Source organism: Sciurus vulgaris, assembly GCF_902686455.1.
Source record: "Sciurus vulgaris genome assembly, chromosome: 7".
In the NCBI taxonomy this organism is placed as follows: Eukaryota; Metazoa; Chordata; class Mammalia; order Rodentia; family Sciuridae; genus Sciurus; species Sciurus vulgaris.
In genome coordinates this window covers 118,605,926-118,618,800 of record NC_136467.1, presented here as the reverse complement: position 1 = coordinate 118,618,800, position 12,875 = coordinate 118,605,926, and the positions used below count along the sequence as shown (strand labels likewise).

The 12,875-nt window shown below is 38.4% G+C and overlaps 1 protein-coding gene across 1 annotated transcript in view; it reads left to right on the top strand.

The window, feature by feature from the left end:
• Positions 1-12,875, top strand: part of DNAH8 (dynein axonemal heavy chain 8) — a gene marked incomplete at its 3' end in the record, with an annotated part of 249,573 nt that overhangs the window by 183,851 nt on the left and 52,847 nt on the right. The window contains exons 78-81 of the mRNA XM_079148326.1: positions 1,777-1,979; positions 9,339-9,412; positions 11,395-11,547; positions 11,883-12,038. Coding sequence (XP_079004452.1) covers positions 1,777-1,979; positions 9,339-9,412; positions 11,395-11,547; positions 11,883-12,038 — 586 coding nt within the window. The remainder of the gene's footprint in view (positions 1-1,776; positions 1,980-9,338; positions 9,413-11,394; positions 11,548-11,882; positions 12,039-12,875) is intronic.

Here is a 12,875-nt window from a genome sequence, read left to right as displayed (position 1 = left end):
GGTTTTAGAAGGCAGAACATATTGGTGATGGTGTCAGGGTGGTGGCGTGTGTAGTTTGACAGTGTATTAATGATACTACTCAATAGCATAAAAAGAAAAACTCAAGAAAATAGGACTTTCTTATTCACTTTGCTCATTTATTGTCGGGTGAATCATTCAGTGTTGAAATTACTTCTTCATAAAACAGAACTCACAAAGTTACGAGGCAGTTAGTTCATATGCTAAAATTGAATTTCACTTGAGGGAAAATGCAAGGCTATTACACTATTAAAATGTCTAAACACTATTTTGTCTACTAAAATGGAGGCAAAAGTCTGACGTGGAGGTTCAGGAAGAGCGTTCCCCTTCTGCTCACTTTTCACATTTCCTCAACATCTTGGAGCTCAAGGAGACTTGGTAAATTTGAAAAATCAAATGTGTGTGTGTACGAGTGAGGAGTGAAATGGTGGAGTTGTACACCTGAACTTGCCCTTGGAAGAAGTTTTTTCCTGGGTATTGTCATGCTGTTAGAGTGATCAGACCAAGCAAGGGTCACCTCCTAGTCTACGGAGTATGAAAGGGCTTCTTATTTTTATTGGAACAAATGTGTAAAATTAGATCGATGTATTTTTGTCTTTTCTATTTGTTCATTTTAGATATACATGACAGTAGAGTATATTTTGACATATTATACATATATGGAGTAGAGCTTATTTAATTAGGATCCCATTCTTGTGGATGTACACAATGATGAGATTCACTGTGGTGTATTCATATATGAACATAGGAAAGTTATGTCTGATTCATTCCACTGCCCTTCCTCTTCTCCAATCTCCTTCCCTTCCCTTCAGTCCCCTTTGTCTAATCCAATGAACTTCTGTTCTTTCCTTTCCCACTGTATTGTATGTCAGCATTCATATATCAGAGAGAACATACAGCCTTTGATTTTCTTGCGGGGGGATTGACTTATCACTTAGCATGATAGTCTCCAGATCCATCCATTTACTGGCAAAAGTCATAAAGTCATTCTTTTTATGGCTGAGTAACATTCCATTGTGTATATATACCACATTTTATTTATCCACTCATCTGTTGAAGGGCACCTAAGTTGGTTCCGTAGCTTAGCTATTTTGAAATGAGCTGCTATAAACATGTGATGTATCATCATGCTGATTTTAAATCCTTTGGATATAAACCAAAGAGTGGAATAGCTGGGTCAAATGGTGGTTCCATTCCAGGTTTTCTGGGGAATCTCCATACTGATTTCCAAAATGTGTGTGCCAAAAATTAGATCCATCTTAAATGAATAGTGTAATCTAGTAGCAAATAGGAATCTTTAGAGCTTGTCTGTGATCTAAAATATCAAACATCAAATGACATTTATTTGCTGTGTCTCTGTGTGTGGAACCTACAATTGTTGGTGGTACACTAATGGCATAACATAAATACTTGCTCTTCCACTGACTTTGGACACCTTTGGCCCATGAATTCTCCCTCTGAAGACTGTGGTCTTCAGAGTGTGTAGCAGGTTGGCCCCCATTGCATGTGTGCCAGCAGAGGACACTGTGGTTGTCTTTGCTGCCCTAGTCCTTGCCAATGCCCAGCACGAAAGCCACATGATTCAGTTTGTGTTCATCCAGGGATAGAAAATGTTGCCATCCCTGTCACACAGACCTGCAGAAGGGAGAATGAGCTAGTTGTCCCCTGACTAATTAAACATGTTCTTTATGTGCCCATGAAACAGAATCAAAACTGAACCCACTGAATTCATGACACCTAACTTGTATTCATTTCTAGGTCCTGGTGCCCAGACCGTACTGTTTTTCAAGCCAGAAAGTATATTGCAGATTCTTTGGAGGAGAAGTACACAGAACCCGTTATCCTGAATCTGGAGAAAACCTGGGAAGAAAGCGACACGCGGACACCTCTGATCTGTTTCCTGTCCATGGGCTCCGACCCTACCATTCAGATTGATGCGTTGGCCAAGAAACTGAAGCTGGGTACGATTGATTGGTGGTCTGTGAAGTTTGGCAAACTTCCATGTTTTCACTCTGAATTTTGCCTATTGTAATTTCAAAATTGATTCTTACAAGTGTACCTGTAAAACTGATTTGGAAAAAAAACATGAAGCTGCTGCTTCTTTCATGCCTTTATACTTCCTCAGTAAGGATGAGATACAGTGTCTTTGTGCAGATCAGAAGGTGATTGAACACCATATGCTGGTTTAAAAAAAATTTTTTTTGTTTTGTTTTTACATTGTAAGCAGATGGCTGTCCTGCACAGATAGCAGATTAGCAAGAATTGACATTAGGAGTAGAAGTCTGTGTGATTACCATGTCTATATGAAATTACACCGACATATATTTTGTCACAAATTGAAAAACTAATGATCATTGTGATGTGTATGATTAGGGAGTTGTTCATTCACACTTGAGTAACGGTTAGGACAGGCCCTGTGCTAGACTTCTGGAGTGGAAAGAAGGGCCTGAGGCAGCTGGGACTGGCAGACGTGTAAACACAATTGCAGACCATGTGACACCTGCTGAAACAAGAGTTTCCTAGAGATGTCTGATTGCAGGATGCATAGCTACTTGGATTGCCTGGGAAAGCATCGCATTGCTGATATTTTGGAAAAAAGTAGGTAAATGATAAAAAAAAAAAAGTGTTTTAGAAATTGGCCAGGTGAAACTGTGGGAGACAGGAGGAAAACCCCTCCAGGGAGAGGAGGCAGAGCAAGGAGTGATAGTCACCTGAGTTGTGGCAGAAATCAGCAGGACTAAAGGTCAGAGACACAAGGTCCATCTTGATAGGCCTGAGCCATCCTGTAAGGGGAACTATTTATCTGCAACTCTGAAAATCTGAGCAGTGTTGGTGTTGCCATTCAGGATCTTCCAGATTCCGATCTCTGTAACTATACTTGTAGAGTTAATTTATGCAGGTCTCTATCAAGATTGTAAAAGTGATTGATTATGAACTGCCAAAACATACCTTATGAAATGAAATTGATGTTGAATTTGTTATTTAATATGCACATGATATGAAATTGATTGGGTCATGTCCAGGCACTGGCCATATGTCCCTCTGCACTAAATCATTAGTTTCTGGCAGCATGGTCTGTGTTCACTTCCTCTTTTCTCATCTTGACTCTTCTCTGTTCACTGTTGGCATGCTGTCCTACGTTCTGTATGGATTGGTGTTCAGATGGTTGTTTCTTCTGTTGGAACGCTGGTACTCAATGTAAAGTGTTTCCAGGTTCTACTGGCAGTTGCTTATTAAGCATCTTTAATGAAGGTTCTTTTGCTCTGGGATTTGCCGTAGCACACCAGCTGTCTGAATTGATCTGTGTGATGCCTCTTGTAGCCCTCTAGTCTGCAAAGCTGTTGGATCTGTCTCTCTGTGGGTCTTTACCCAGCTGCTTCTATGCCCAGCTTCTCTCAACAAATATATGCCTTTTTTCCATAAACTGTTCTTTTCCATGTGGTAGAACTCATGGCCTCTGGTGTCTTGTAGGCTTCACTGCTTACATACTCATCATGTTCAATATTTTTAGGAAAACTCCCCTTATTCTCTTGGTCCCAAGTCCAAATATCCAGGGAAGAAACTCATTGGCTTGGCTTTGGTCTTGTGCTCCTTTCTGGGCCAATCAGTGAACTGTTGCTGTGGAGACAGGTCCATAGCAGGAAGTATAAGGAGCTGGGGGCAGTGGGCACTTCTTAGAAGGGGACACAGTGGCTGCAAGAAGCGGGTGTTCCACTAGAGTTGCTATTTCAGATGTTACTTTGAAATAATGCTGTTGTCTGGGACAATGATTTAAGAACAGAATTAAGAAGTTCAAGGTCTCCTTTGGAAGAACTTCCCACTGTGACATTAAACAAATCCAGAAAATCAGACTTGTGCTGTTGCCTTTGGTGTTATCATGCTGCTTTGCTTGGCAATTTGGCAATTACCTTTGCTTGATACCACTTTCATGTGTCCAGCAACAGTTCGAGCTTCTATTGGATACTTTGTAGATACTGAAACAAAGCAGATTTGATTTTAGCACTAGGGGACACCATGAATTTTGTAAAGAGCTTTATTGCCAAATCATTTTCAACGATGTTAGGAGGTCTCGTGCTGTTTGCTGCTTTCAATTAAAAGTCCCAAAGATAACTGTTAAAATGAAACTATCATGCAGACAGAATAACATATCAATCTAGTCTCAACTGTTAGCATTTTATTTGAAACTGGGTAATAGGTAAGCATAGAACATTCAAGATGAATAAGACTGTAGAATCTGGAAACCCCATTACCTTGTTTGCAACTGGGGAAACCAAGGCCAGGAGAAAGGGCCCAGAGCTAGCTGGTGACAGATCTGATGCAGGATTTGCCTCGCTCGGGACCTCCGAGCCCTACGTTGGTCTCAGTGGCCTTTCTCTTTCATTACCTCTCACTGATTTTACTGGGTGGATGAACTAGTTATCTAATAGACTTGATGATAGGACAGAACCAAGGAAGTTTTTCTAGGGAAAAAGGAGAAGAAAAGCTTCTCATTATGATTCTCAGGTGCTGCTCAGGCTTTGCAGATAGGGAGTCAGAGTAGAGAAATTCCACACAAAGCTGGTGTCTTTCGCTTGAGAGCCCCACTAGGAGCCCAGGTGAGGGAGAAGGGACCTCCTATAGGGAAGATGCATTTGAACTGGGTTGAAAACAACACAAATCCACTAATTATACAAATTAGGAATGAGAAATGAATGTAACAACATGTGCAGACTCTAGATGTTTGTTTTTTAATGTTTACAATGTTCAAACATGAACATTGGTATATGATTATCATAAGTTAGAAAATCTCATTCAAACTGACAAGTTTGTAGAAAGATATAAATTTACAAAATTTTGTCAAAAAAGGTAGAAACCCCTGACTAGACCAATAATCAACTTAAGGAAAATTAGAAGTTTTAAAAGTATGACCTCTGCAAAGCAACTCTTGGCTTGAATAACTTTTTGATAAGATCTTTAAAACTATCAGGGACTTTCACATGCTAGATTTGCTTCTAGAAAATAGGATATGTTTTCCTCTTTATTAGCATTAATTATCTTGACATCAAACATTGACTAAAATAGTAACTGCATAGAGGAAAGAAAACCACAGATTGATTCTATTTATCAAAATTCAAGTGTAAAAATCTTAACTTCAAGCAATAATAATTCAGTAAGGCATTAAAAATAACATGCAGTGACAATCTGTTTTGACTGAGTAGGAATACATTGTAAACATAAGATTCTGGAGTAAGAAATCTCATCATGGATGGGGATATAACTCAGTGGTAGCATTCTTGCTTAGCATTCTTGAGATCCTGGGTCCCATCCCCAGCAATGAGAAGAAAGAGGAGAGGAGAGGAGAAGGAGGAGGAAGAGGAGGAGGAGGAGGAAGAAAATGTCACAGAGAAAACTGACTTCCTTAAGCTACCATATTACTTGTTAGATGCTTTAAAACGATTTTATAAAAGTACTACATTTATGTTTGACTTTTGAAAAGAAGGAATACCAAAATGTTATTAAAGTGCATTTTAGTAATCCTTGTGACGAGTGAGTTGAGACATACCCGTGAAAGTTGGGCATAAGATGTCTACACTTTCCAGTGTTATTTAGAATCAATGTGAAAGATATAGCTAATGTATTGTAAGAATAATAAATAACAGATATAACTACTGGGAAGGAGGAACAAAGACCATCATTACTCTCAGACAATGTAATTGTCTAAGAAACACAGATGAATCAACAAAAAGACTATTAGACTTAATAGGGTAGTTCAGTAAGGTGACTTGTCACAAAATAAATACATATAAAAAATCAATGATGCTTTCTGGTAAAATAAAATGTAAAAATCCTATTAGCTATGGCAATAAAAACAAAATGGAGAAATAATTTTCAAAACCCCCATTTGAAGAAAACTATAAAGCTTTCTTAGTGACATAAAAGTTAGTTCAAATAAATGGAGAGTTCAACCACATTCCCAGTACAAAGATTCAATATTGTAAAGATGTCAATATTCTGTAGATTAATCTATAGATTGAAAGCTAGTCTAATTGAAATTCAAGCAGCATCTTCCCCTCTAATTGAATAACAGGGAGATCTTAGATCATCTAGAACTATAAACAGAAAAGATGAGCCAAGAAAACTTGAAAAGAAGACAAAGAAGTCAGCTCTGGCCAGATTCTAAAACCTTTATTAAAAGACAATAATAAAAGCAGCGTGTAACCATGGCTCAGTGTAGATAACGCAAATCAGCAGAGCACAATGAAAGGCCCCAAATTAGACTATTATTTGGGATAGTTTAGTAAATGATAAGATTCACATTTCAGTGCAGTGAAAAGAAAAAGATTAGCTAACAAGCAGCATGGATGCAGCAGTTTAATGTTAGAAAAAATAACCATTTTATACATTAAACTCCAGAGTAAATTCTAGACTGGTTAGGATATTGAATGGTTTAGATTACACTATACAAGAAGAAAAAGTATATATTGAATTGGTTATATACTATTGAATTCTAAGATTTCCTTAACTGTAACACGAGAGTTCAAAACCAGACAAATGATATAGATAACATGAGTGGGTGAAGTTTGCCAACTTCTCTACGTCACAGACACCATAAATAAGAACACAAGCAAGAACAGGCATATGGTCTAGGAATCACAGCTCCCCGTTTCAGTGGGAGACACTTTTTCATACTTATCACATGTCTTTAGAAAGTTTGCATATTTTGTCCAAAGTATTCTACATGTATAAAACCCTCCAAAGAACATGAGAGATACACATGATGATTTATATAAAAAGATGTTTAAGCTAATACCACTAATAATATTGAAAGATTTTAAATGTCCTAAATATATAAAAGGAAAGTGGTTGAATGAACAAGAGTGTGTCATCATGATTGGACCCTGTTCTGGTGTTAGAAACTGTTTTCCAGTAATATTTAATGGAAGTGACATGTTTACAACATACTGTTCAAAGTAAGATATAAACTATATGTAACATATATGCAGTTTGTAGACATATCATTTCATATGAAATATATGTATAAAACCTTTCATATCATTTTACTTATTTATTTTTTATGTGGTTCTGAGGATCGAACCCAGTGCCCCACACATGCTAGGCAGGCACATTACCACTGATCCACAACCCAAGTCCCCAAACCTTTCAAATCAATAGGTCTACAATCTCTTGTTCAAAACTCTTGGGGCCATATATGTTTCAGAAAGCAGAATTTTCCAACTTTTAGAAAGGAAATATTCATATTATTGCAGAAAAAAGCATAAATATTTAGAAAGGGATAAATGAAGACTGTAAATAGACTCATATCAGTTCAGGTCAGCTTTTGCCACCAAAATGATTTTGTGACAAAACTTCCAGTTTGCAGAGCTCTTTGAATTTTGAAATGAAGGTGATTGTGGATTATGTGCATTAAAGGGACTAAAATGAAGATCTCTAGGGAAGAATATGGATGTTTTTTATTTCCTTCTTTATACTCTCCTGTGCTTTCCAACCTTTCACTGTGAACATACATTACTTAATTAGAAATGAAATGTCAAAAAAGAAAGAGAAAATGTAATCATAGAATATGTAGCCTTCTGTGTCTGTCTTATTTATTTTTTTGATTCATTGTACACAAATGGGGTACAACTTTTCATTTCTCTGGTTGTGCACCATGTAGAGTCACACCGTTTATGTAATCATGCACATACATTGTGTTGTCTTATTTTAATTGGCATAATGTTTTCGAGGCTTATCCACATTGCAGCATGGATCACAGCTTCATTCCTTTTCATGGGTGAGTAATAGGCCACTGTACATGTATGTCACATTTTGTTGATCCATTCGTGAATACATGGACGTTTGGATTATTTCCACTTTGGGGCCAGCACAAATAATGCTGCTTGAACATTCATGTACAAGTTTTTATATGCACAAAAATTTTCGGGTGTTTTGGGTGTATCCTTTGGAGTAGATTTGCTGGGTCATATGATGACCCTATTTTTGATTTTTGAGGAGCTGCCAGGTAGTTTTTGAAAGTAGCTGCACCATTTTACACTCTCACTGGCAATGTGGGAAGATAATGAATTTTCCACATCCTTACCACCATTTGCTATTGTCCCTTTTTAAAATGTATAACTGTCATACTGGGAGTGAAGTAGTATTGCATTGTAGTTTTTATTTGCATTTCCCTAATGACTAATGATGTTGAATATCTTTTCATGGGCCGATTGGCCATTTCTGTCTCTTCTTTGGAGAATTGTCTTGTCAAATTCTCAGCCCCTTTTTAAATTGGGTTGTTTGACTCTTTCTTGTTGAGTCATGAGTCCTTCATAGATTCTGGATACCATTATCAGATATATGATTTATAAGCATTTTCTCCCATTTTGTGGGCTGCTCTTTTTTCTTATTATTATTATTTCTGTAGTTGTAGATGGACAGTATGCCTTTGTTTTATTTGCTTATTTTTGTATGCAGTGCTAAGGATCGAACCCAGTGCCTCACACAAGCAAGGCAAGCGCTCTACCACCGAGCCCCAGCCCCAGCCCCATTGGCTGCTCTTTGATGGTTACCCACTGAAGCACAAAAGTTTTTTTTTTTTTTTTTTTTTGCAGTGCTGAGGATTGAACCCAGGGCCTTGTGCTTGTAAGGCGAGCACTCTGCCAACTGAGCTATCTCCCCAGCCCCAGCACAAAAGTTTTGAACTTTGATTAAGTCCAATTTGTCTATTTTCTCTTTTTTTGTTGCTTATGAAATATTTAGAAAAACTGTCACCTCATCAGGATCACAAAGATTTATTCCTATATTTTCTTCTAAAGATTGTGTAGTTTTAGTGTTTAAATTGGTGTCTCTGATGCACTTTGCATTAATTTTTGTGTATGTTGTGATGTTAAAGGTCAAACTTCATTCTTTTGTAAGGTCATATCAGTTTTTCTAGCACCATTTGTTAAAAATATCATCCTTTCCCATACTGAATGGCCTTGGAACCTTCGTTGAAAACAAACCAACCACATACATGAGTATTTATTTCTGGACTTTCAACTCTATTTCGTTACACACTCACATGCACACGTGTGCACATATGCACGTGAACAAACTCTGTAGAAGTCCACCCTGTGCCTTTTACTCTCTCCTCACACCCCTCATTTCCAGGTGGTGTCTCCAGTTCTCTGCTCTGTGCATTTCCCTGATCAACACAACCAAAGGCCAGTCCTATTTGAATGGCAGAGCCTTTTCCTAGAAGTGATAGAGGGAGGGAGACTGAGGCCATGCAGAAATTAATTTTTCATCCCAATCCTGTTATATAATTTATATTGTGCCACTGTGAACTTTCTCCTATGTTACAGAGTGTAGAACCATCTCAATGGGACAAGGACAAGAGATACATGCCCGGAAGCTGGTTCAGATGTCAATGCAGCAGGTACGTAGTAGGGGCTATTGCAGCCTCTTCCCTGTTTTCCTCTGTCCATCTGGTCTCCAGAGGTGGGGAGCATCCTTCCTGTGATGCTCCATCCTTAGTTCTGATTTTACGTATACATGAATTTTATGCATATGTATGAATTTTAACCTCAAACTAGTTTCCTCCTGACAACCCCATGGAAAGCTTGTTCCATTTTCTATAGTATCTGTTCTGTTGTATATTCACGTGTTTATTTATTTATAACTTGGAAGACATATCCTCTAGTTCCTAAGAATGCAGCTAGAGCAGTCTTGGAATTTCACGATTGATATTGACAGATAGATAGTACCGAAAGAAGTGATAGGTTGAGAATTAAATTTCAATTTTTGGTTAAAGGCAGGCTTTCATTTTTCATTAATGGGTAGTTTCAGGAAAATAAGAAATGTTTGCAGACTTTATGTTTAGATATTGATAATGATTTTTATTGAAAGTTGCAAGCTGAATGGAATAGTAAGAAATAGTTTCCATTGCACCTAATAAATACACAGGACATTAATTTTCTAGAAATGCTCTGTAGATAGCCATCTCAGCTGTAATAAGAAATTGCATTATTTATAAAAATAAAATAAGATCTTGGTTTATTTTTAAGTTTTTGATCTCATCATGTCTGTAGCAACTTTGGTACAGCTTTTCCCTGGGAATTAATGACTAGAGAGGGTTAATGAGCTAAAACTCTACTTGGGTCATCAAAATTTTAAGCTAGTCATTAATTCTGAAGTGCCCTAAGCTTTAATCTTTATCACTTAATTAAATTCAATAATAAATTATATTTAATTTATATATATCAAAGCAATTATATATAATTATTTCTACTCGGGTCAAGTGTTTCATTCTGTTGAGTGATCGGACAATTTAACTTTGGACTTTATTTAGTTTTGATGAGTGAGAAACTTTCAAATTTAAATGCTGTATTCACATTCACCGTCTTTGGAATACGAGTTTTTGTAACTTCAATGTCCTGTTTCTCACAGTTAGGATAACTATTGATAATAATGGCATTATCAGAAAAAAAAAAGTATATATATAAACATGTGCGGCCACAATGCCACCTGGAGAGACCTCAGGCTTAGGGTGAAGCTGACATTGCAGAATACAGAGTGAGGGACCAGAAAGTAAACTGTTCACGACGACACAAACTAATCCTGAATTCCATCTTCCTCTGTTATATCAACCAACACATCCCTTTTGCTATTTAAGCCCGTCTGAGCCATGTTTTCTCTTAGCATTGAAGGTGTGATATCTATGCCTTCTTGTTTATTTATTGTACTCAGTGTGTTGTAGCTGTCTTTATCAGATAGTTATGTCAGGTTATTGAACTGTTGTCTGCTTCTCATAGGGCAGTAATGGTTATGTGGCATTGTTAAAAACGTAGTTTTATCAAGTATTTTCTAGATAGTGCTTATTAAGTTTTGTGATTTCAGGGATGTGTGGGGAGAGTGATGACAAAGAATAAGGGTTATTTTATCGGTAGCAAGTGTCACCAAATGTATTAGCCTCACCTCTCAAGAGGTAATATGTATCTTTCTGTGCAACTGTGGGTGACCGTGAACCAGCCTTGGTCCAGAGGCAGTGTGTTCTGATTCGACTCAGGCAGGACAAAGTTACCATTCCCACCATTAGATGGTGCACACACTGTACTTATACAAGGCTGCCCTCGAGGTTTGATTTCCATTCCTTTCTGGACCAGGGATGGCAGAACACAGTCATTTTGAACCCCCTTGATTCCAAGCAACCAGTTTATACCAATTGCAGATGATTGTATTGACATATAGTTTAAAGAATATATATACACACACACATATATATGTATGTATACTCTCAAAATAAAATAATCACATGCTTTAAAGCAAAGATTTTTAAAAAAAAGTTTTGTGCATTTTGCTTTATTAAAATCATATCCCCAAAATTACAAGAAATAAACATGAACTCATTTTTGGATACAGGGTGGTTGGGTATTACTGCAAAATTGTCACCTTGGCCTGGAATTCATGGAGGAATTACTGGAGACACTAATGACTGTCGAAGCTAATGATGAGTCTTTCCGAGTATGGATAACTACTGAGCCCCACGATCGATTTCCAATTACTTTGCTTCAGGTTTGTTTCCATAAGCCCCTTTGCATTGAGAAATGGCACAGTTGGTATTACTGAGAGACAGGATCAGGACAGGGCTTTTTGGCCCAGTAGAGTCTGCCTTGCAAAATCCCATAATCATTAAAATCTTGACTATAATCATCAAGGTTATATGGTAAATATTTCCACACTAGGACTCGATACTAATTTATGGGGCTTCAGCTCTGATCAATGTGGGCTGAATCTCAGTCACATTCAAAGTGTCAGTAAGCATACTGCTATTTTGAGATATTGTAATTTCTATTTCATCCTTTAGAGTTAATGTTTGAAACAAAACAACTCTTTGTTTTTTATGACAGACTTCTATCAAATTCACCAACGAGCCGCCGCAAGGAATGCGCGCAGGTTTGAAAAGAACATTTGCCGGGATCAATCAAGACCTTCTGGACATCAGTAATTTGCCCATGTGGAAGCCGATGCTTTACACGGTAGCATTTTTACACTCCACGGTGCAGGTAATTTGGGAAAGCAGTTTTCCCATTAGGAGGTTGCCAACGGTGTGTCGCAGCCTCCGTGCAGTGGCCTTCTGGGGTGTGCTGCCTACTGCCAGCCCATCCATCCTCCTGACCTGCTTTCTTTCCCCTGGTGGCACTTTTCCCACTTGGCATGGTGTGCATTTGCATGGCATGGGTTTCACGTGTGTCCCCAGCTCCCACAGGAGAACCTAAGGGACCGAGGGAAGACACAGTCTTTTGGTTACTGCTGACTCTAGCTGTCACAACAGCAGCGGGACATGGAGCTCCATAAATATTTGTACAATGGACAGATCGATTATTGAGGGAGGAGCTTGGTCTTAAAAGTGCCTGCGCTGGCCAAGAATTTTATGCATAGCAACTCATGTGATAGCAGCGGCCACATTTCAAGATAGGGTAATCACCACCTCCGAAATAAGGAAATGGAGACTCAGGGTGGGTCAGCGCACGCCCCGTGTGGTAGCTCTGGGCCTGCCTGGCTGCGGTTGACTGACCATGTTCTGTTGGGCTGGTTACCCAGCAGTGGCGGCCAGTGCTGGCAGGAGGAGGGGGATCAGCAGTGCCCTGCCTTTCTTAGGTTGTTCGCTGTCTGCTTTTATAGGCTAAGTACTTCTATAGTGACTTTGCAGGTTTATGGTTACCAAGCAATGTAGGTTTTTAAAACTTTTTGTTCTTCTTTTGTTCTGTGTTTGAGTTTTACATGTTCCATGTTGGGAAGCCATGTGACTTTGATGCCCTCTGCTCACTCCAGTGAAGAGGCTCCTTTAGCCCCTTCTTGCATTTTTCCTGGCCCGAGGTTGGGGTGAAGGACAAAATGAG